This window comes from Mastacembelus armatus, chromosome 1, assembly GCF_900324485.2.
Source record: "Mastacembelus armatus chromosome 1, fMasArm1.2, whole genome shotgun sequence".
NCBI lineage: Eukaryota > Metazoa > Chordata > Actinopteri > Synbranchiformes > Mastacembelidae > Mastacembelus > Mastacembelus armatus.
In genome coordinates, this window is record NC_046633.1 from 13,906,935 (window position 1) to 13,927,827 (window position 20,893).

At 38.2% G+C, this 20,893-nt stretch overlaps 1 protein-coding gene across 2 annotated transcripts in view; it reads right to left on the minus strand.

Annotated features, from left to right (window-relative positions):
- Positions 1-20,893, minus strand: part of sorcs3a (sortilin related VPS10 domain containing receptor 3a) — a 197,720-nt gene that overhangs the window by 18,771 nt on the left and 158,056 nt on the right. For both annotated transcript variants that reach the window (XM_026303245.1, XM_026303244.1), the window contains 8 exons: positions 14,347-14,449; positions 13,227-13,303; positions 12,489-12,580; positions 11,157-11,264; positions 9,446-9,563; positions 9,231-9,364; positions 5,670-5,783; positions 4,540-4,711 (listed from right to left, as the gene is read on the minus strand). In XM_026303245.1, the coding sequence (XP_026159030.1) occupies positions 4,540-4,711; positions 5,670-5,783; positions 9,231-9,364; positions 9,446-9,563; positions 11,157-11,264; positions 12,489-12,580; positions 13,227-13,303; positions 14,347-14,449 (918 nt within the window). The remainder of the gene's footprint in view (positions 1-4,539; positions 4,712-5,669; positions 5,784-9,230; positions 9,365-9,445; positions 9,564-11,156; positions 11,265-12,488; positions 12,581-13,226; positions 13,304-14,346; positions 14,450-20,893) is intronic.

A 20,893-nucleotide genomic window follows, 5' to 3' on the forward strand; every position in this document is an offset into this window, starting at 1 on the left:
CTAGGTAGCTGTATGTTGATTAGTATTAGTTTCACCTGTGTCCCATTAGCCTTTGGTTTTTCCTTGTATATATATATATCTGCCGGTGTCTTTTGTTTATTGCTGGAGTATTGTTGTTTGTACCTGAGCAGTTTGACTTTGTGCCGAGTTCCATGTCATGAGTTTTCCGAGTCGTCTGTGTCTGTTCCCGTCCGTGCCTGAGCTAAGATTAGTTCCTGTCTGGAAATAAAAGACTGAGTTGTCTGCACTTGGGCCTCGTACCAGTTCTTTCCCAAATCATAACACTTTGGTTGTCACAAAAACAAATGAAACTAAATTATTCATAATTTCTCCTGCTCTTCAAATTTTATAGTTTAACTTGCTGACCTCCGGCCATAATTGAAGCATAATAACAACATACATTCTTCCTCCAAGTGGAGGGAGCAGTTTTTTCTTATTAAGGTAAAAATGCTTAGAGACCTACATGTAATAATGAAACAACTGAGGGCTGCCAACTGAGATACAGTGAAAATACAATTAAATTCCTAGATTTGAAACTATTCTAATTAGCTTTTTTTTTTTTACTAACATTGGAACAGACTGCCAGCTGTAATGTAAAGGATATTATTTTGTTGTTTTTGTTTGTTCTCATTAAGCCTGCTTTTTCCAGCAAGCAACAAATTATAACCTCTAATAATTCAATTCATGGTTCAGTGTTTCTACTGAAAATGTATCATGAAGACAATTATTATTTACTTATATAATGCAGACACAGACAAAGAATTTTATCATAAAAATGCTTTTTTTTTGAGGATATGTCACATCTGTCTAATTTTGGTTTTTGGTGATGGTGAATGTACTCACTGTTTTACTTAGTGTCTTAAGAAATGGTAGCCCACTCAAGTAAAGTAATGTTGTAAATTTGCTACTACTATACTATACTACTAATACTGTACTAATGTACATTAAAAATATATTTTTCATATCAAGATGTAACAATCTGAATTTCGTGGCAGTTTTTTGCACTGTTCTGTTTTAGATAGCATAACTGCAAATTACCTAGGGAAGTGACACACACATAAAAGGCAGTTCATTGTCTCATATTAACTACTCTCTGCTAATAGCCAAACAACTTTAACAACAAATCTGTCTAATTTTATGACTGCACAGAAAATGAGCACTTCAGTTCATATTTTAGCTTGGAATCCTCACTAGTCGTGCCTTTCATGTTTGATAACCGTTTGTCAGCAGGAGATTTTTTTGCAGCTCAGGTAAGAATAAGGTCCACAAAAAGATAACATGAGCAAGAACAACTGTAGGACACTTTCTCCCAAATGTAATTAGATTGTGAAATAGAGACAGGAATGACAAAAAAATGTTGTTAGTGAGATACCAAGGAGCTATTAACCAAGGAAGAACCTGTCTGAGTCTTTTGAACTTGTTCTTCCATTGATGTGTGTGTGGGCACCATGTAGGACACACAAATGGCAAATGGGGATGGGACCAAAACTCCATATCAAGCAGAACACTACATGACTTCAGTCTGACTTTCCACTAGTTATAAATATATCCTTTCAAGTTCTACCACCTTAAGGGGACAATTAAAAAGCTACAATAAAACCTAAAATAACTCCTGAAAATTCTCTTGAATTTTGTCTCTCTGATGAAAGAACAAAAAATCAAGCATGCTGTCTAACTTAAGCTCTGAGCTGGCAAAGCTTTAGTTACTTCAGCTCTGCCAGCAAAACTGAAGCCAAATCTGATTTATAACAATGAACCAAGACTGAAGTCGGTTTATCCATGGGCAGAAAGTCAGTGCTCACTTTTTTACCATCTGATTTGTTGTATTTGTTGATCTAATAATGACGGTCACAGAATGCAAAACTAGATGTATACACATAAAACATTTTTTATTCAGTCTTAAGTTGGAAATATGCAGGGCAAAGATTTCAAAAATTCCCCTAAGACAACATGTCCCTTTTGAGATGCTATTATCAATGAATTATCAGTTATATTACTTATTATGAAATTATTACTAGTGTTGCCTATGGTTTACCCCTCTTCACGCCCATCGTGAAATGGATTTGGCTCCAAAAACCCACATCACCCTCTACTAGATAAGTACATGATACACTTCTTTTATTTTAGTAGATACTAATATAAAACAATTGTGTACCCTATTTATATGTACATTTTATTTATACATTAATTTAAAATTGTTACTCAGCTAATATCATTAACATGCAGAAAAATGAATATCATTCAGGTGTTAACTATGCTATAAAATTAACCTCTACTATTACAATGATCTAAATGTGTGTAGGGCTTGCCACTATTATATTGTATTCATTTACATTTTTGTTTCTCTACATCATGGAAATCATGTTTTTAAAAATGCAAAAATTAATTCATTTTTAACATCAGAGTAATGTAGGTGGAAACTGGCTACATTAGCTGTCTTTTCTCATAACAGTGCTGTGCTGTAGACTCTGACATGTATCTCTGCTGAAGCTATCAAGGTCTATGTCTGTTCTCTACCTAGTCAAAGAGTTTGACATGTATACTTCATGCATGCCATAATCTTAATGAAGGTGAGGCACAAAAACTGGTCTTGCAGGTGGTTCAGTATTAGTGGATTTACTTTTGTTCCATTTCGTAAAAAAAACAACAAAAAAACAACAAAAAAAAGCTCAAAGTTTTGATGAAAAGTGACATTTGATTTGTTTCATGTCTATGCCTACATTGCCTAAGTCTTGATATTTTATCATACTTGACAGAAATTGTGTAATTTGTTCAGTGGTGGCAATGTATTATTTTTGTATGCAGCTTGCAGTTCTATATAGTGGTCAGGCCGTGTACATTATGTCGAGGTGCATAGATTGGATACACCCCAAGACTCAAGTGTCAATTTTTGTAGGCCTCAGGGGAAAGGCTTCACAATAGTATTCACTGGAGAGTTACTGTAGAGCTTCAGTGAACCACAGGTACAGCAGCTGTTCTTTGCAGTCAGTTTGATGTCACAGCAGGCATTTGCATTTTTGTAGCCATGTAGTTCTTCGTATTTTGAAAAATACTAATCAGCCTCAAGCATTTCAGTCATGGAATTTTATTTCAAGTGTGGATTCTTATATATTATATGTAAACAAGCTTCCACCACAAATACCATACAGAGCACAATAAACAGCAAATCATCTGAAGTGATAGAGAGAAAATAGAGTGGACATGCAAGGGTTTCACATTTTCTATGTCTCTTTCTATTAATGCCAAATATGGGATGGCAATTACAGTTTTCATGAACTGTCACTTAGTGAAAAGTGTCACTTTTATAAGGCCCATTTTTAATCGTAATTATTGTGTTGCAGAACACATTTCTCAAGCAACACAAAACCAATAAATGTACTACACTGTCATACTTATCATAAGTAAAGACATGTGTCCATTTCTTCCTCATTTTTAAATGTGGATATGTGCCACAGAGTCTTCTGCCCATTAAATATTTAAGGCCATTTGCTCTCCCCAAGATATACAACCATTGCAGGTTTCATGAATATAAATTAAACTTGGAATTCATCTTGAGAATTTTTTCAAATAGGGCTGATGCCACAAGGATTCGTTACCCCACCCTTCTTTTATCATATTGGTGTGCTACCCATCCCTTCCTCTGTCATCCCACCTCTCAAAACTCATCACACAGTAATATGACAACTGGCCCCAGACAAGATCCAGGGGAACACACACTTACCTTGAACTGTTACATTGGCAGAAAAATACGGCTGCTGCTAAAACCTCTAATTCTGCAGTTAAGAGGGTACCATATCCTGCCTTAGAAACATGTGAGGAGGCCTGGATGTAACACTTCTCATGGGATGATACATACTTCATGGTGTTACCTTTTGCAAAAGACACATAAAATTGATGTAGCTACTACCATTGGTTGGCTGTCAAAATTTTGTTTGTTTTGGGTAAATCTGTAAAAAAGTTTTAAATGTTAACATAGAAAAAAAAAAAAGTGGATGATAGGGATGATGGACTGGTGACCGGTCCAGGGTGAAAGGCAGGGGGCCTTTCATCCAAAAAGAGAGCTGGGATAGGCTCTAGTAGATCCCCATGACCCTAGTTAGGAATAAGCGGGTATAGATAATGAATGAATGATAGGGGTGAATCCCTCAGCTATAGAGAGCAATTTTTGTTTTCAAGTCATTCTTTTAGTTTTACAGCTGTCAATTTAATTTATTCTCAGTGCTCTTATGAACTTTTTTTACAAATGTTCCAGGAAACTGGTTTTAGCAAAAGTGTATGAAATACCCTCTATACAGTACCTTCCCAAATGATAAACTAGCTAGTAAGCACATTTAGTAGCTACTGAGCCATATAATTCCCTCAGGAGTAGGTGGAGACCAAAGGCGCATTAAAATCCATTCAACATTCATTAGCAATAAATGCTAATACACTGTTTGCTGGTTACTGAAATAACTTAAGTAAAAATCTGTTAAATAAATAGATAAACAGGCACTGTATTTACCAAATACAGTGACAAATCCATGTTGGCTATGGCCTTACCTCATCCAGATGTACCAGAAAAGTGACGTTGATTCCCAGGTTGGCTGTGAGTTTGCCGTCTTTAGTGGTCAGTAAAAGTCCTTTAGGAGGTCTGTTGGGGCACTGCTGCTTTCTGGCTGTGTACATCTCTTTAACTCCTTTAGTGCAGTTGTTCAACACCACTTTACGGTACCTTTGAAAATATAAAGAAGTTGTAATTTAGTGCTTCTAGACCTCATTCTATTGTTTTTCTAGCTAAGTCTACACATTCTTTTACTTTTTAAAGTAAAAGCTATGCTATATAAGCCTAACAATTTTGTTGAACTCAGCAGAGTGGTGTAATAGTACAGCTGTTGTGTCTCAACAGCCTCACTGTGCAAAAACACACTAGATGACAACTGACAACACAAGCTGTGTCAGTGACTAAGATACCTTGCAAAACCTAATCAAAGCCATAGTGAACCCAACACTCCCACTGTGATCAAGTTTTGCAAGGTGTCAGTCCCCTGGGAAGTTTTCCTAACTAGCAGACACTTGCTGGCATGAGAAAGTAAAAAGGATTGTAGAGAAGTGAAAGTAAAATTTTATACCACACATGGAAAAACAAGGTTTTGTTCTTGGGGTGTTATTTTCACTACCATGTAAACCAAACCTGTAATTTATTGCATTTAACTTTATGGATACAGTCATAAATTAACATACTGACACAGGTTCACTTATGTGGCATGATGGCAAAGCAAAAAGAAACTAGGGATTATCTTATTAATTGGCTAGTGATTGCAAATTGTCAGTGTTCATTACAATTTGACTGGTAGTCGATCACACTCAATGATTACAAAATGAATGAAACAACTAAATAAACAATACTTAAAATTGTGCTTTTGATGCCAGATTCATCATTGCCAACCGAGCCCCTCACCATACAGGTATGTGAGGCAGATACAACTCAGATAGTCTTGAAAGATGATCAGTTTCATTTTGTGCATACAATATTATTGATATGTTAACATTTAAAAAGCTGGAGAAGCATATGTAGGTGCCTATCCATATGAGTCTCATTCAATTTTGTGAATGTAATTATATAAAATTTGTGGCTTTCATTTTTCCTACAACTCTGTTTAAGCTTTGAAATGAAATGAGACAGCCCTCACCCTGTGCTGTTCAGGTAATTTTGACCCTGGCTGCAGCTTGTTGACAGGGTGGAAGGGTTGAACCAGAAGGCAGGCCGGCAGTTCCCATCCCCACGACGCTCATATCCATAATCACTGCCAACAACAAAGCACATCCACACAGCACCAGATCAATATCAGCATGTGAAAAGGGACATATTGTCATACAGTGTGTTCCACATCAGTGTCTTATCTAACTCTCAACTGGTGACCAGGGAACTGTCTGGCACAGAGACGCATCATTATTATGTTTTGATTAAGGCCAGTGTTGACAGATGCACCATAGCAGTGTGAAGATGCGTGTATAGGGGTTTGTTACCGTACAAACGGATGACTAGTTCTCTTAACATTTCCCATCAGAAGATGATTTATATCTAACAAAGCAAGGTAAGCAAATGCCCATTCTAATAATCTTCATGACATTGATTTATTAATTAATTACCATGTCTAAACAAATAAACAGAACTAAGAAGCTTATGGTTGGCCAGTCTAGTTTCTTTCTGTGATTACAGCAGTCAAACTATTCATTAACAAGCTGTCAAGGCAGATTGGTTGCTCAGGTGCATATGGCCAAAGAGGCCCAAGGTCAGTATGAATCCATTTTGGGACAAGACACCCAAGAGTATAACTTGAGTGGGAGCTAAAGTTGGAAGTATATTCAAAACTGGGATAATGTTTCAGTCTTTAAAATCTCATCTGATTGATGATACATGTAAACCACTGGGCAACTGCCGAAATTAATTTAACCAACAAAATAAAGACTTTGGTAGTGCTGGTGCTAATTTATAATATAACAACAGCACAAGATTGAGTTTTCATACAAATATGTTTTTTTTATTTCAATATCTTAGTATAAGGAAGGGAAAACCATTTTGTTTTTGATTTAACAAAAGTTACCTAATTTACTAGCATTTGCAGTAATGTCTAGTCTAGTTCAATATTGAAACAGTCCCATTTGCTTTCTTACCATGTTTTAAATGAGAAGGTCAATATCATTCTCATTTCTAGAGAGTGAACAGGTGCAGTAGCTTAGTAAGAAGATTGAAACCATGGGAAAGAAGCTATCCTGGTTACCAAAAAGTGAAATGGTCAATGATTAATATATTATTTTAAATTTGTTTAATCCATATACACTGCAGGCACACTGGTAAAATTATAAACCTAGATGAGGCCTTATCTCAGTTTTGAGAAACATAGATATGGTCCCAGGAAGCCTGATAATTGTGAGGCATGTAAACACCTATTTTAGGTTTTGTCACCCAATGAAACCACACCAGATGGAGCAGGACTAGGGTGCACCAAGACACCTCTAGTTATTTGGTCCAGACCTGAGCTGACTCACAGTTTCCACAGGAGACTAAAAACACATGAACATGTCTTTTTTATTAGTTTAAATCTACTTTATTTAAAACCCACAAAACAGTTTGGTGAATTCATAGTTACCCAAATTCCTAATATCCTAAATATCCAATGAAATAATAAACAAAATTATATATCTGAATTCATTGTCAGTTGTCATTACTTTTGTCCAACAAGTATGGAGGCTCTTTTTTCAGCCTTATGTTTTAGTGAGTATATTTTATGTGCAGAACTGTATTCTCTGTAAGCAGGTCTCTGTCATGCATAGCACAGTAATTTTATATTAGTCTAATAAGTATGCACTTGAGCTGAACATGTGTCAGACAGACTCTTCACACCTCAAAGGATTTGAGCTGTTTTCAGTACTGGTGCCTTATAGAATCCTCATTTTAGAATTTAAAGCATGCAAAAATAATTTCTTGCAGACAGAGAAATAGCAAGAGAGACAGCCAGAAATCAAATTCATACATAGAAGGTTGACAGTAGTTCAATGAGAACCAATTAGCGCTCACTCTCTGGCCTTGTGCAAACACTGTTTACATAACTGTTGCATGTTGAGATGGCATTTTTCAAGATAAAAAAAATATAACTAACTAGGATTTGCATACAAATTGGAACTCAGTCTCAACAGCAAGCTCGGTCTAGAGACCAAAAAAATGATCTGATTATTAGAAATCGCAGATGCCCGTCATTTTATATGTCAGAAAACTGTGCATAACAGATGTTGATATTTAGCCTTAGGTTGAGCCTTATGTCAAGGCCAGATCAGATTGTGACAGTTGTAGCTTTAGCAGCTCTCTCTAAGGAGCATGTACGTTCAGCAAGCTCGCTGCTGATTGGTTCAGTGGTCGCCATGGGAACGATCTCTGACACTGGCTTATTAGATAGATAGGTAGATACTTTATTCATCCCCGATGGGGGAAATTCAGAATTATTGTCCAAATATGGTACTTTTGGCTCCAAGAAAAGTAACATGGCGACATCCCTGTCATGATTTGTGTCCAACTTGACGTTGCCTTGCTCTCACGTAACCTGTGCGCTGGTCATGGTAATCTCATGAGAGCAAGGCGGACGCACTTTCTGAGGCAGGCGGCTCTGTGGAGTCAATTTGATGTTTTGGCATTGTAAATAAAGTTTTGGTATTCAAACACCTTTTCTGCAAATGGGCATTTAAAATATATTATTTTATTTTTATGTTTTTCAGTGATAATCTTTTGATAATTCCTGTTTTTTTTTAAATGACAATTCGTTTTTCGATGACGTTCTTTCTTGTACCATACCGCTCCTTTTTTTTTTACATTGCCAATTTTTTAGTTCCAAGGTTCTGACACCGTTTTGGCATGGAGGGGAGGGGGGCTTTTGGGGGTGGGGGGTGGGGGGGGTGGATTATATGCATATAATTTGCATACCGTTTTCCACATAGTAACCAAAGCAGAAGCGGCCAACTTGCACTCCACTGACTCAGCTTGTTGCTCACCATGGACATAAATTCACGTAGTTCTCCTGGAGCTCCTAAACCACAAATGAGTCTGTGCTCTCTGCCACCGTTCATTCAGAAAGAATCTGTTAACATTAACTTCTAAATGACTTTTTGCTGCTTTAGTAGCAGCTGAAATAAGCTAAAAGCTCTAGTGACTACTCGATAAAATAACTGTAAGTCACGGGAAAAGCCAGACGAGTAAAAAAATGTGACTTAGTGTGACTTATGGTCTGGAAAATAAATAAAGTTAAAGTAATGTGTGAGAAATGCAGAGAGGTTAGCTCAAATCTAAAAGCAAATCTGGGTAGATTGAAGAGAGTATTTAATAATAACTGGATGGTTTCACTTGAAACAAACAAACTGAGCTGTAGCTCTTTTTCAAGAAATCAAAGCTTTTTTTGCTTTTAATTGGTTGTAGCATTTAACCATGTGACTTGTTGAGTCACATTCATGCTGTGACATGTATTAAGGCTTTGCAGCTGCTCATTAGAGAATAATTAATTTACTAACACACTGAAAAATTTGAAAAGATTAACCCAAACAAAAACCCTTTGAAAGTAATGCTTCTACACGTATGGCAGTGTAAGAGAACAAACATTATACTGTTAATGTAGTCCCTCTTTAGCAGACAGTGGAGAGAAACCTAATCCCCCTTGACGCTTATGAAGAAAGGAGCTATTGTACAAAGACAAACTTCATCTTACCATTCAAAATCATGAGCTCGGCAAATGCAGGACTCAGCAGAGAGGATTCTGGAGTAGTCCTTTCCCAGCATGCAGTAATTTCCAGGCCTGCGCTTCATGTAAATCTGTTTTTGTCCCATCACGCATGGCTCACCCTGTGGGCACCATAAAACCTGTTAGGAATATTTCTCTCTGGTGGTACACACACGTACTGTATGAAATTACTCTATTTCTACCTGATTATGTAGGTGCCAGGTTTGATAGTCTTCCTCTGTGCATTTTCTGGTGAAGATTGACTTGTAGTCGATCTTGATAAGCTGCCATTCAGAACGGTGGCTGAAATGTCCAAAAAAGCTGCAGAGAGAAATGACCAGCTTCAAGAGAATAATACAATTGCTTTAAATCACAAGCCACAAGTCTGTGCCAACATATAAGATGATCAAAATACATTGAGGCAGAACAGTTCCTCTACACATTAGAGGTAAATTTGATACCCAGACTAATTGCTAAGACCTGGCAACACAGAAAAATGGCTAATATGAAGTCAGATAGGGCAAAAAAAAAAAAAGCTATTAGTTTAACCACTTATATAAAGAGATGGTTTCCAGTATGCAGTACTGGAATCTAACTAAATTATTTTTTTCAAATATATGTGCTCATGTACAATTTAAAGGTACATGTACTTTGCTTCACTTGATAAGATGTTTCAAAATGAAATAAAGTTTTTATCACACTATATTTATTGAAAAAACTTGTAAAACTCAAAACACAGTTAAATGCTTTTTGACCATCTTGGCTTGTGACCCCCTTCCAAAAAAGCAATGTTTGCTCAAGATTAACTCAGATTTGCACAGCAACACACATTTCTTCTCCCATAAGTAATCTCACAAACCTCTTCTGACAGACCTGACCTTTAAGTTGGGATCTGCAAGATTCAAAAACCTTCACAAACCTTATACATTGATTTATCAGCATTAAAGATAGTCTATATTGTCTTTGAAATGAAATGTTTTTACATGGAGGTAATGACACTTTTACTTCAGTTAAATGTGAATCTCCAAAGGTTGGGGCATCTCACAAAATATTAAAGGGGGAAAACAGTAAAACTTTTTAACTTTCTCTTTTGTTTTTTATTTTATTTTATTTTATTTTATATTTATTTATTTATTTATTTATTTATTATTTCTGGCAAAATACTGCATCAGTACATTTAATTGTGCCAGGAAGTTGGTCTGTAAACTTTGATGGAAACTTGTAGTTTGGGTAATAATTTTAATTTAATCCAAAATAAGTTCTCACTACTGTCTGACTTATTGCTGATCATTGATATTTACAGGTTTAATTTCTCTTTTGTTTTTTGACTGGTTTGGGGTGGGGCGAGCAGATATAAGAGTCACAGGACATTCTTGATCCTGAACAACCTGAACAACTGAATGAGAATCAAGAAGTGAGGACCAATCATATGAGGGACTTGGGATGTACCTTACATGTTATGGTTTGGTCAAACGAAATCTCATCAAAACACACCCACACAGTCCTCGTGAAGAAAGTGAACTTTGGATTTGAGTGTTAAACACTTAATAGTCATAGCTAATAGAAACTATCGTTGTTAAGTGTAATTTTAAAGAAGCTAATGACAGCATACCCATTAACAGGTGATTTTCCTGTGATCAAAACCATTTGTACTGTGGTAATATCTACAAAGGTCTGACTAACAGCCTACATGACGCATTACTTGCAGCTCAGAAATGTGTCTTAATAAAAACTAAATAGCACAGAGCGTTGAACAGGTGCCTTTGTTAAAGGTCCTCCCCATCTAGCCTTTTTGTTGAGGATTAGAATTGAGAATAAAAAAAATGCCATTTACCTTTCACTCACCCAACAAGGACACAAAAATCAGCACCTTTAACATGTCATTTGGCTCTTTCTGGATTTTTCTGGACTTACGTCATGATTTGGTTCTCAGCTCCTGCCTCCACCAAGACTCCATCCACGAACAGAGGCACAGAGGAGAAGCTATGTTGAGTCCACTGCCTCCCCTCATCAAAGCTGACCCTGTGTACGCATGTCAGAACACATTCCCATCACAAGCTCAGCAACAGAGATGGCACGGAAACAGACGCTCTCTATTAGAGCCTGGTCATAGGGGAGGGTTTAGGTGGAGATCAGAATAACGGCCTTGTCTCAACAGGCAACTCTCTGAGTCTCTGTGCAATTAGTTACTGTAGCTTTTGGTAAATATCAAAAGGGTTAGCATTAAAGATATATTTAAGAGACAGCCTGCTTATCAGAGCAAATACAAAACTGTTTCCAGGGCACATGAAAATAAATATAGAAATGTTTTAGTGTCAAAAAGGGGGGAAAAAAACAATGTCACAGTCTCAGGCAAACGTCTACACTAGGGGAAAAACAGAAAGAACAAAACTGTTTCATGTTGGACTACAAAACTGCAAAGGGAGAAGAAGATAGCAAAAAAAGAAAAAAAAATTGGACAGCTTTCATCATCGTGGCCTGGGCTATATTGATTCTGACAGCTTATCAACATTGGTGCTGAAGTGAGAACAACTAGGAGTACCTGAGTGTGACATGGGTTGAAACATCGCTGAGGTCTGTGCTTGGAAGAAAGCTCCTCATGCTGCCTCTAAAAAAAACCCCACTGCCTTCATTTGGCTAAAAGCACTGACAACAGAAAGAGCGTTGACATGCACCTATTACGAGATTTAGGCTGGGGAAGTGTTTAACTTAACATTGGCTGAGAGAGCAATACTGGTGTATAGTGACTGTGAATACACACACACGTCTCTTTATCTGTCTTTGTTTTTGACTTCCTATACCATCACACTCAAATTGATTGGGAGACAAAAAACTCATCAAGCTCCACTTCACTGGCTCTAGAGCTAATTTCAAAATTGTTGCAAAAGCGACTAGAGAACAGATCTAGTTTCAATTGGATTAGCAAACCATGGGTACCAGATTTGGCAAGAGGAATGGAAGATGTCAGTAAAAACACTGAAACCTAGGGGTGTCACACTGCTGGCTGCTAATAAGTGGCTTGAAAACACAATCTCTCAAATTAGATTGCCTCAGAGTTCTTCAGACTGCCAGAGTTTTTTCAAGATCTATAGTCAAAGTGCATTAGTAAATGGATCAAGTGTCCTATATAACAGATGCTCATTTTTTGGCTGATAATGAATGAATTAACCTAAAAATAGATGAAGAAAACTGGAAAAGCAATTCCAGAAAGGGCTACTATCCAAAAAATTGTCTGAATGAACATACCACAAGTGTCTGGTTGGCACAGAAGGCTGTTTCACAGCAACCAGGGCCCCTCCTTTATCCAGAAACCACACATTGTGCTCCTCTTCAAAAATCTGAACAGACATATAGGATTAATTAAAAAAAAATCCTGTTCACAAAGGATTCCAAAAGCAATAACTGAAAAATATAATAATATAATAAAAATATAACATTCATACAATATTATAATAGCGGGGAGGGAAATGGCTTACTTTTGTAGTAGTTAACCAGTTACATTAAAAAACAAAACTGGGACTAGCACATAAAGTGTGTAATGTTCCAATACTTCATGGGAACTAGTCCTGGATGCTACTCAGACATCAGGATAATGTTAATTACTCTACTCCTCTTTACTGCTTTTTATTGAATTTACACTCTAGCAACCCAAACCAAATATGTTAGCTAAGATAGTGTAATGTAATCAAACATGATGGTTAATTGACATTTTCACAGCCTTTATCTCTTGTAAAAGTTTGAAAACGTGTTTGAAAATTAGAAAAGTATATTAAAAGGCTTCTCAACAGTGAAAGACGTTGTTTTCATACAACTCAAAGGGTTCATGTTTATTAGCGAGACAGCTCTTGCTAACTACATATGGGCCTTGCTGAAGTGGAAACAAAGGGGTGCGGGACTTAGGAAACAGTAGACCCGCAGCTTTTATCAGTATTTCCCATTGTTGTACAAATCTGTTAGAGGGCTTGATCTCAGTCTGAAGATCACCTGTCTCCAGCTATTGCCAGCATCAGATGATATGAACATGCCCACGTTGTTATAAGACAGCTCTGCTCCAATATTTCCTGCGGTAGATATGAAAACAGAATATGTAGCACAAGAACAGTAGAATGAGATCACAGATAAAAGGTCATACGTGTTTTAAATACACACTGCCAATCATGCCACATCTGTGATAAATGTAATCCTTTGGCTTGACTCCCAGATCACTCTCTGAATTTGTGTGAATAATGCAGAGGAGACCTGGGGTTAATTCTTATGGTTGCCTACATTATTCAGGCAACATAATGCTCCGGTGTTTGCGGTGTTACAAAGTAATGCTTCACAAGCTTTTTTTTTTTTTTTTTCCTGTGAGTGTGCGGCAAGAGGACTGGCTTCTTCTGTTGATTTGAACAGCTCTCTTGGCCACGGCTCAGTAGATAGGCATGTGTTTGATCGGGATGGTGTTTGTCATGTTAGTGAGATGATCTCTTCACCAGCTGACGTCTTAAAAGGCGCATCGGGCAAAGTGAATCACAGTGCCAAAGCAACGGCTCGGCCAGCAACACACACAGAGACAACCACATACAAGGACACACTGTGCAAGCATGGCAGCGGAGAAGTATGTTTATTCAGCATTCTCACACACACAAGACAAAACAGAGAGATCCAAAGACAAACATATTCATGCATAAACACACACATTCACACACACAGCAAAAGAGAGACTTTTTTCTGCTGACTCTTGCATGCACACAGACACTGCACAACAAAAAACTGTCGCCTTTTCTCACACATGTATAATTGGTTGAGTTACTTGTCATGAAAACAGGTTGACACGTGATCCACAACATGTTTGCATAAAGTGAATATTCTGCATTGTCCAGTGGAGCTTGAGTGGAGGTGTCACATGGAAGGATCACAGTAAAACTCTTCATAAAAAAATATTTCAGTTTTATAATTTCAGATCTAAATTTTCACCTCAGGGCATCAAATTGAAATTTTTTTTTTTTTTTTTTCAAAAGATGAAGGGATTTATCACAAATTTCTATTGTAGTAATATATTTTATTGACTATTATACACTGCTGTGTAGTTTTACTAAACATAACTTTTAGTTTTTTGTCTAACCTGTGGCCATTATGATCCCCGGCGCAGAGCTCTTTGTGGAGATCGTTCCTGACAAGTAAGGGTTCTCTGACATTTGCAGTTGAAGATGAAGTGAACAGAAAGGCTGGAAAAGAAGAAAAAGATAACTGAACTGCATTTATGTTTGAAGAAATATATAAAACACAGTGTACAGTACATTCAACCACAAAAATTCTATGTGAAAAGCCTTATCTCTTTTATTTATTTGAGCCGGTTAATTATTTTCTCAGTGTAATGAATACATTACAATGGATTTATTTACTGAAAATATGATATAAATTGATTGTTTTCTCACTGGGCATCATCTTATTTAATTAACTCCCAGGTAATAGCAGAGGAAACTGTGGGAGATGATTTTATTTAATAATGATAGGGTCAGAACTAAATTATAGAACAAAAACAAAACTATCAGAAAAAGTCATTCAGTCATTAGTCTCCAGAAGAGCACCAACTGTGCCTTCATAAGTTTTGCTAATTGCATTTAATCTGTCATTAATACAAAGAGTGATGAAATTTGCATTAAAGTATGAAGCCAAGCCTCCAGGGCATGCACACAACAGAAGACAATTACATTTGTTCAAAGAGCAGAAAAAATGTGCCTGCTTTCATCTTTGCAGCAGACAGCATGTCACTGGTGTAAGGACATCAAGGGCACTAGGACTGAACAGGGTAATCAAAAAAAATCTACAGCGGTAATTAAAATGTCACATGAACGTGCAATCACAGGGAACCTGTAAGCCACACCGCACGGCCCAGAAATCACCTCTTAAACAGCGTGAATCCTCCTAATGTCTCAAGCATGATTCCTCCTAATAGCCGGCCTGTTAGTTTTAGTTGCAGGGAGGTCGTCTAATGAAGTTAACACATGCAGTAAATCTGGATCTGCCAGTTTAGTGTCTTATCTGCCTAATTTTCTAAGCACAACATGCTCTTCCCTAAGCATATTTTATTATAAAAACACCATGTTAAACAACAATATTCGGTTTTGTCATTGTGTGACTCCATTGCAGTCATCTTCTTCTTTTCCTTCCGGCTGCTCCCTTCAAGGGTCGGCACAGCGAATCATCCGCCTCCAGTCAATGCATGACTCCATTGCAGTAAATGGTAGAATTATTGTAGAATATAGTTTAATTGTATTGTTTGGTTTTATTTTTTTATTTAATTTAAATCGGCTTACTTATGATATGCAGCATTCACCACTGCATCTGTTTTGTAAGGTGTAAAAGTCAAAAAGTTGGACTATAGCAATAAAAATTCACCACTTTTTAATTGATTAATTAGAAATAAAAAAATCAATGGGTCAATCAGGTTACTATTGCTTAATGTAACCATTTTTCTATCTATCTATCTATCCATCCATCCATCCATCCATCCATCCATCCATGGTTAATCTTTATTCTGTTTGTAATGTTAATTATTGATTTATAAAGGGTTCTTAAACAACAAGTTTTGGGGTTTCAATTGTTGGGTTTTTAGCAACTACTAGTCAAGTAGATGAACAGCCACTATTTAATGCTCAGGGTAGTAGTGGACTACTCATGAATAAGACAAAATAGTAGGTAATATCAATGCGTGTATATATTAACATACAATAGTTTTCACTGCATTTATTTGTTGTTATGCCAGAACACTCCCTTGCGCATATTAAATCTTCCATATTTCTGTGTACCAGGACATTATCACAGCAGGAACCCAGTTGCTTTGTTTGCAGCTGTCCTATCCATTTGCAAAAGTATTCTAAAGATAATTTGTAAAGCCACAGATGATACTAGCACACCACTAGCCTGCACTGTTTCACTATAAATATATTTTAATGTGAGGGCAGTGGTTGGTCACTACTACAGTAACAATGGAATTTATTGGAATTGGAATTTATTTATTTATACATTTTCTTGATCTAAATGCTTTAATGTTTCATTGGTTTTCTGTGGGGAAGCCGTTTTTATTTTATGAATGAGAGACATATTTTTTTGTATTGCAGCATGACATGTGTTACATTACAATGTCTGTAAACTGTTATTGTGTGTGGATCTTGTGTTACTTTACTGTTTTTTTCCTTTTAAACCTGTCCTGTCCATCTGCTTGGCATACAGTATTGAGGATCTGGATGCCTTTTTTAGCCATCAGCATTGCTTTTCTAAGAGGTGGTGACCCAACTCCTAGATCTTTATTATTTCAATGATGCCAGATAAGTCAGGGGATGGGAATGGATAGAGATGGAGAAGAGAGTGAAAGAAAACTGCAAAACAACTGCAGTGATGCATATACAATATAAACAGTATCAATGGTTATACTATTTCATCAATACAAGGTGAGACAATACTATTGTCAGTGATAATGCAATACAATATTGTCAATAATAACAGTAATAATACTAATAAATAATATTAATAATAATTTACAGTGTCAGTAATGATACATAGAGGAGAAAACTACCATAAAATATGTGCACGTGAGTATGTGAATGTGTGCATGAGTATATGTGTGAGTTTGTTATCGAATGTTATACACAGCAAGAGCAGTGGTCCACCTCGCCGGCAGCCCAGCCCCAGCTGAAGACAGATGTATGCCTCGACAATGCCCCCTGCCCCACAGAGGATGAAAGCCCAAGGCCTCACGCCTCAGAAGTAACCACGCACATACCCCAATGCCGAGGGACGGGATGCCACAGAGGGATCCCTCACAGCCGGGAACCAAGATCCTCAGAAGACTGGGCAGGCAGACCCCAGACCAGATAGAGAGCCACCACCCAGACACAACTGGAGCCTGATGGTGGTGACTAACCACACCAGAGAGGCCTGTGCTCGCCCAGGCCCCACACCCCAAGGGGCAGCTGACACCCACCCAATAGCACTGACTATGAAGGCCCAGGAGCCACTGCGCACCTGCAGTACCGGAGGACATGTCGGAAGCAGAGGAGGAAGCTCCCGATTCCGGAGAGGACTGCAGGAAGCAGGACTGATGCCACAGCCCCAGCCCAAGAGGCGAACATCAAGAGTGCTGGCGGAAGTGGAGAGTGCAGGGATGTGCTGTACCCCACTTCATTCACACACACACATTCATTGATCCCCAAAGATTGAGCCCAGATCCACAGGGCCTAGCCCTAAGACCCTGGGGCGATGCCCCGCAGTCCAGGGAGGACCGGCTACTGAATCAGGGCCGACAGATCCCCGCTTTCCCCAGGCCACCGACCCACTAGAGTAAGGGCAGAAGATCCATACAGATCCACTACTGCTGGCTAACAGTGGAGATGCACCACACTCCTCCTCACATCCTCCATGTTTAATATGCTTTTTAAATTGTGGGACAGACATTTAAGAGGGTAGGCAAAGATCACATGATGAAGTAGACATTCTCTCCAAGCTAATATGATCCAGGAGTAGATTTCTATATGGAATGATGTTAAAGCATCTATGGTGTTTGATCATAGAGCTAATAAAAGGTAAGTCATGGTTGTTGACTTCTTTGCATTTGCTCTACATCCCTCCAGGATTCAACAAATATATTATGGCGAATCCATTTAGAGATATATTGTAATCTCTTCGCAAGAAAATGATGATATAAATTTGGTAATTCTTGACCACCAAACCCTTTTGCCTCCTGTAGGGATATTAAACCGATTCATGGTGGTTCGTTTTTACATAAGAATTTAAATATGCTTCGGTCCAGTGATTTGAACCAATGAGGTCAGTTTAGTAGGAATCATTAAGTAAGTACGTTTACACATGCCCAACAAAAATCAAATGTTAATCAAATTAAGACAATACTCTGATTAAGAAAGTATAGAATATGCCCGTTGTTGGAGAAGACGCTGTCGTCTATGGGCACGTATTGCATGACAAATAAATAAGTCTAATAACTGCACTTGAAGCCTCTGTAAAACTAAAAATGAAATACCCAGAACAGTACATGGTACCATAACAAACTGTATTATGATAGTGAAATTATAGAGGGAAGAAAGTTAGACGGTGTGATGTAGGCTGACAGATGTGTAATTAATCGTTCTATGCTCTATAATGTAAAACAGAAACATGAAAGGAATATTCTAAAAGCAACTCATGTATACACCTGTCCATATAATTTATTGAGAACAGAACTGATTTTGAGGAGGATCATCATTTTTATGGGTGTGACTCTTCCCATGAGTGATATAGGCAAAGTGTTCCATCACACAAGGCCATTCTCTATCAATTTAAACAGAGGTATGTACTTTAGCTGTATCACAGGTGTGTAATTTAGCTGGAGCAGATACTGACACCCACATATCTGTGTACAGACTGCCAGATACGGTGATCCCCTGCTGTACTGAGCATGTCAACATGTGGGTTACATATCATGTTGAAGTTACCTCTTATTACATGTGTGTCAGAGTGAGTTCTGCGATGCTTGATATGACCAGATTATGCTTTGGACCTGGGTCTCGATGATCGATTCTTTAATCTTTTTATTTTTTTCTGAGATTGTCATGGGGCGGCAGTGTCCTTCTGTCTCCCTTTTGTGTTTCCACCCTCTCCTCTCGTGTTTGTGTGTTTCCCCTGTGTCTGTCTTGATTGTATTGATCGCAGGTGCACCGAGTTAGGTAGATGCTAATCAGCCACACCTGCGTGGTATCACCTCGCTTCATTGGGCAGTTCAAAATTACTAAGATAGTGACCCTGTGGAAAACCATCTGGCCCTCCCTTCCTCAATGAGGATCCACATGATCTTCCACGTCTCCCAATTGAAGCCAGTCTCTGTCAGCCCACTGAGTGCCCCCCACAAGACGGGGCAGTCTTCCAGGAGGACTGCCACACCTCCAACCAGGTAACTGCCTCCAACCTGCCGGCCGTCTCTCCATGTGGAACGCCACTCCGCAGATCGCTGCCACCAGCTGCCCTGGCATTACCTGCCCCCTACCTGGCGGATATTCCTCAGCCTGGACACTCGCCCCCATGGACTCCTTTTTAAATCTTGACTCTTTTAATCTTGTACAGTCTGTGTCTGGTCCTACACAAAAATGTGGGTCAGTATTCTTAAAGGTCTCTGTATCACTTTTATTTTACATTGTCAAAGACCCAATTGAGCTGGTGTGGCATTTGATGAAGGACTTCATTCGAAAAGAAGCCAGACCTAGTACAAAGGACGAACTAATTTATTTCTAAAATCCTTGAAAAAACTGTTGCTAAACAGCTATCAGACCACTTACACAGAAATTAACTATTTGAAGATTTCAGGATTTAGAGCACATCTTACTACAGAAACAGCACTGTTGAAAATCACCAACAATCTGTTAGCCACTGATAATGGACTCGTTTCTACACTTGCTAGACCTTAGTGCTGGATTTGACACCATTGACCACAGCATCTTATTACAGAGACTGGAGCATGTGATTGGAATCAAAGGAACAGCGTTAAAATGGTTCTGATCGTATTTATCAGACAGATTCCAATTTGTTCATGTTCATGATGAACCTTCCATGCACACAAAAGTTAGTTGTGGAGTTCCACAAGGTTCTGTGCTAGGACCAATTCTGTTCACCTTATACATGCTTCCTTTAAGCAATGTTATTAGGAAGCACTCTATTAATTATCTGCTATGCAGATGACACTCTGCTTTATCTATCTATGAAACCTGATAACACAAACCACTTAGCCAGACTTCAGGCGTGTCTAAAAGACATAAAGGCCTTAATAACCAGTAACTTTCTACTTTTAAACTCAGAGAGAACAGAAGTTCTTGTATTTGGGCCTAAAAACCTCAGAAACAGCTTTTCTAATATTATAGCTACTTTAGATGCCATAGCCCTGGCCTCCAGCACTAGAGCGAAAAACCTTGGGGTTTATTTTTACCAGGATATGTCCTTTAATTCACACATAAAACAAATCTCTAGAACTGCCTTCTTTCACTTGCACAATATTGCAAAAATTAGAAACATCCTGTCTCAAACTGATGCAGAAAATCTAGTTCATGGATTTGTTACTTCAAGGCTAGATTACTGTAACTCATTACTATCAGTATGTCCCAGTAACCCTGAACCATCACTTAGTTATGCTGCTATAGGCCTAGACTGCCTGAGGACTTTCCATCGATGCACTAACCCTCCCCTCCCTTCCCTTCCCTTCCACTCTCCTCCTCTCCTCCCCCCTCACATGTATATTTCACCATTGAATGCCACTAACTTTGTGCTCTCTCTCTCCCCTAGTTTGTGATCTCTCCCTCTCTCTCTGTCCTCTCTCTCTGCAGCTTCTGCAGGTGTCCCTGGTCCTGAAGGTGTATAATGCTGATGTGCAGTTACTGGCACCAACCTGCAGTGTCTATTTGTTGTTTATTGTTGCTGTTCTTTTCTCTCTCCTCTATCCACTTACCCCAACCGGTCGAGGCAGATGGCCACGCAAAATGAGCCTGGTTCTGCTGGAGGTTTTTACTTCTGTTAAAGGGAGTTTTTCCTCTCCACTGTCGCCTCCACTGTCGCCAAGTGCTCACTCATAAGAGATTTGTTGGGTTGTTTTTGGTTTTTGTAAAGTGCCTTGAGATGATTGTGATTTGGCA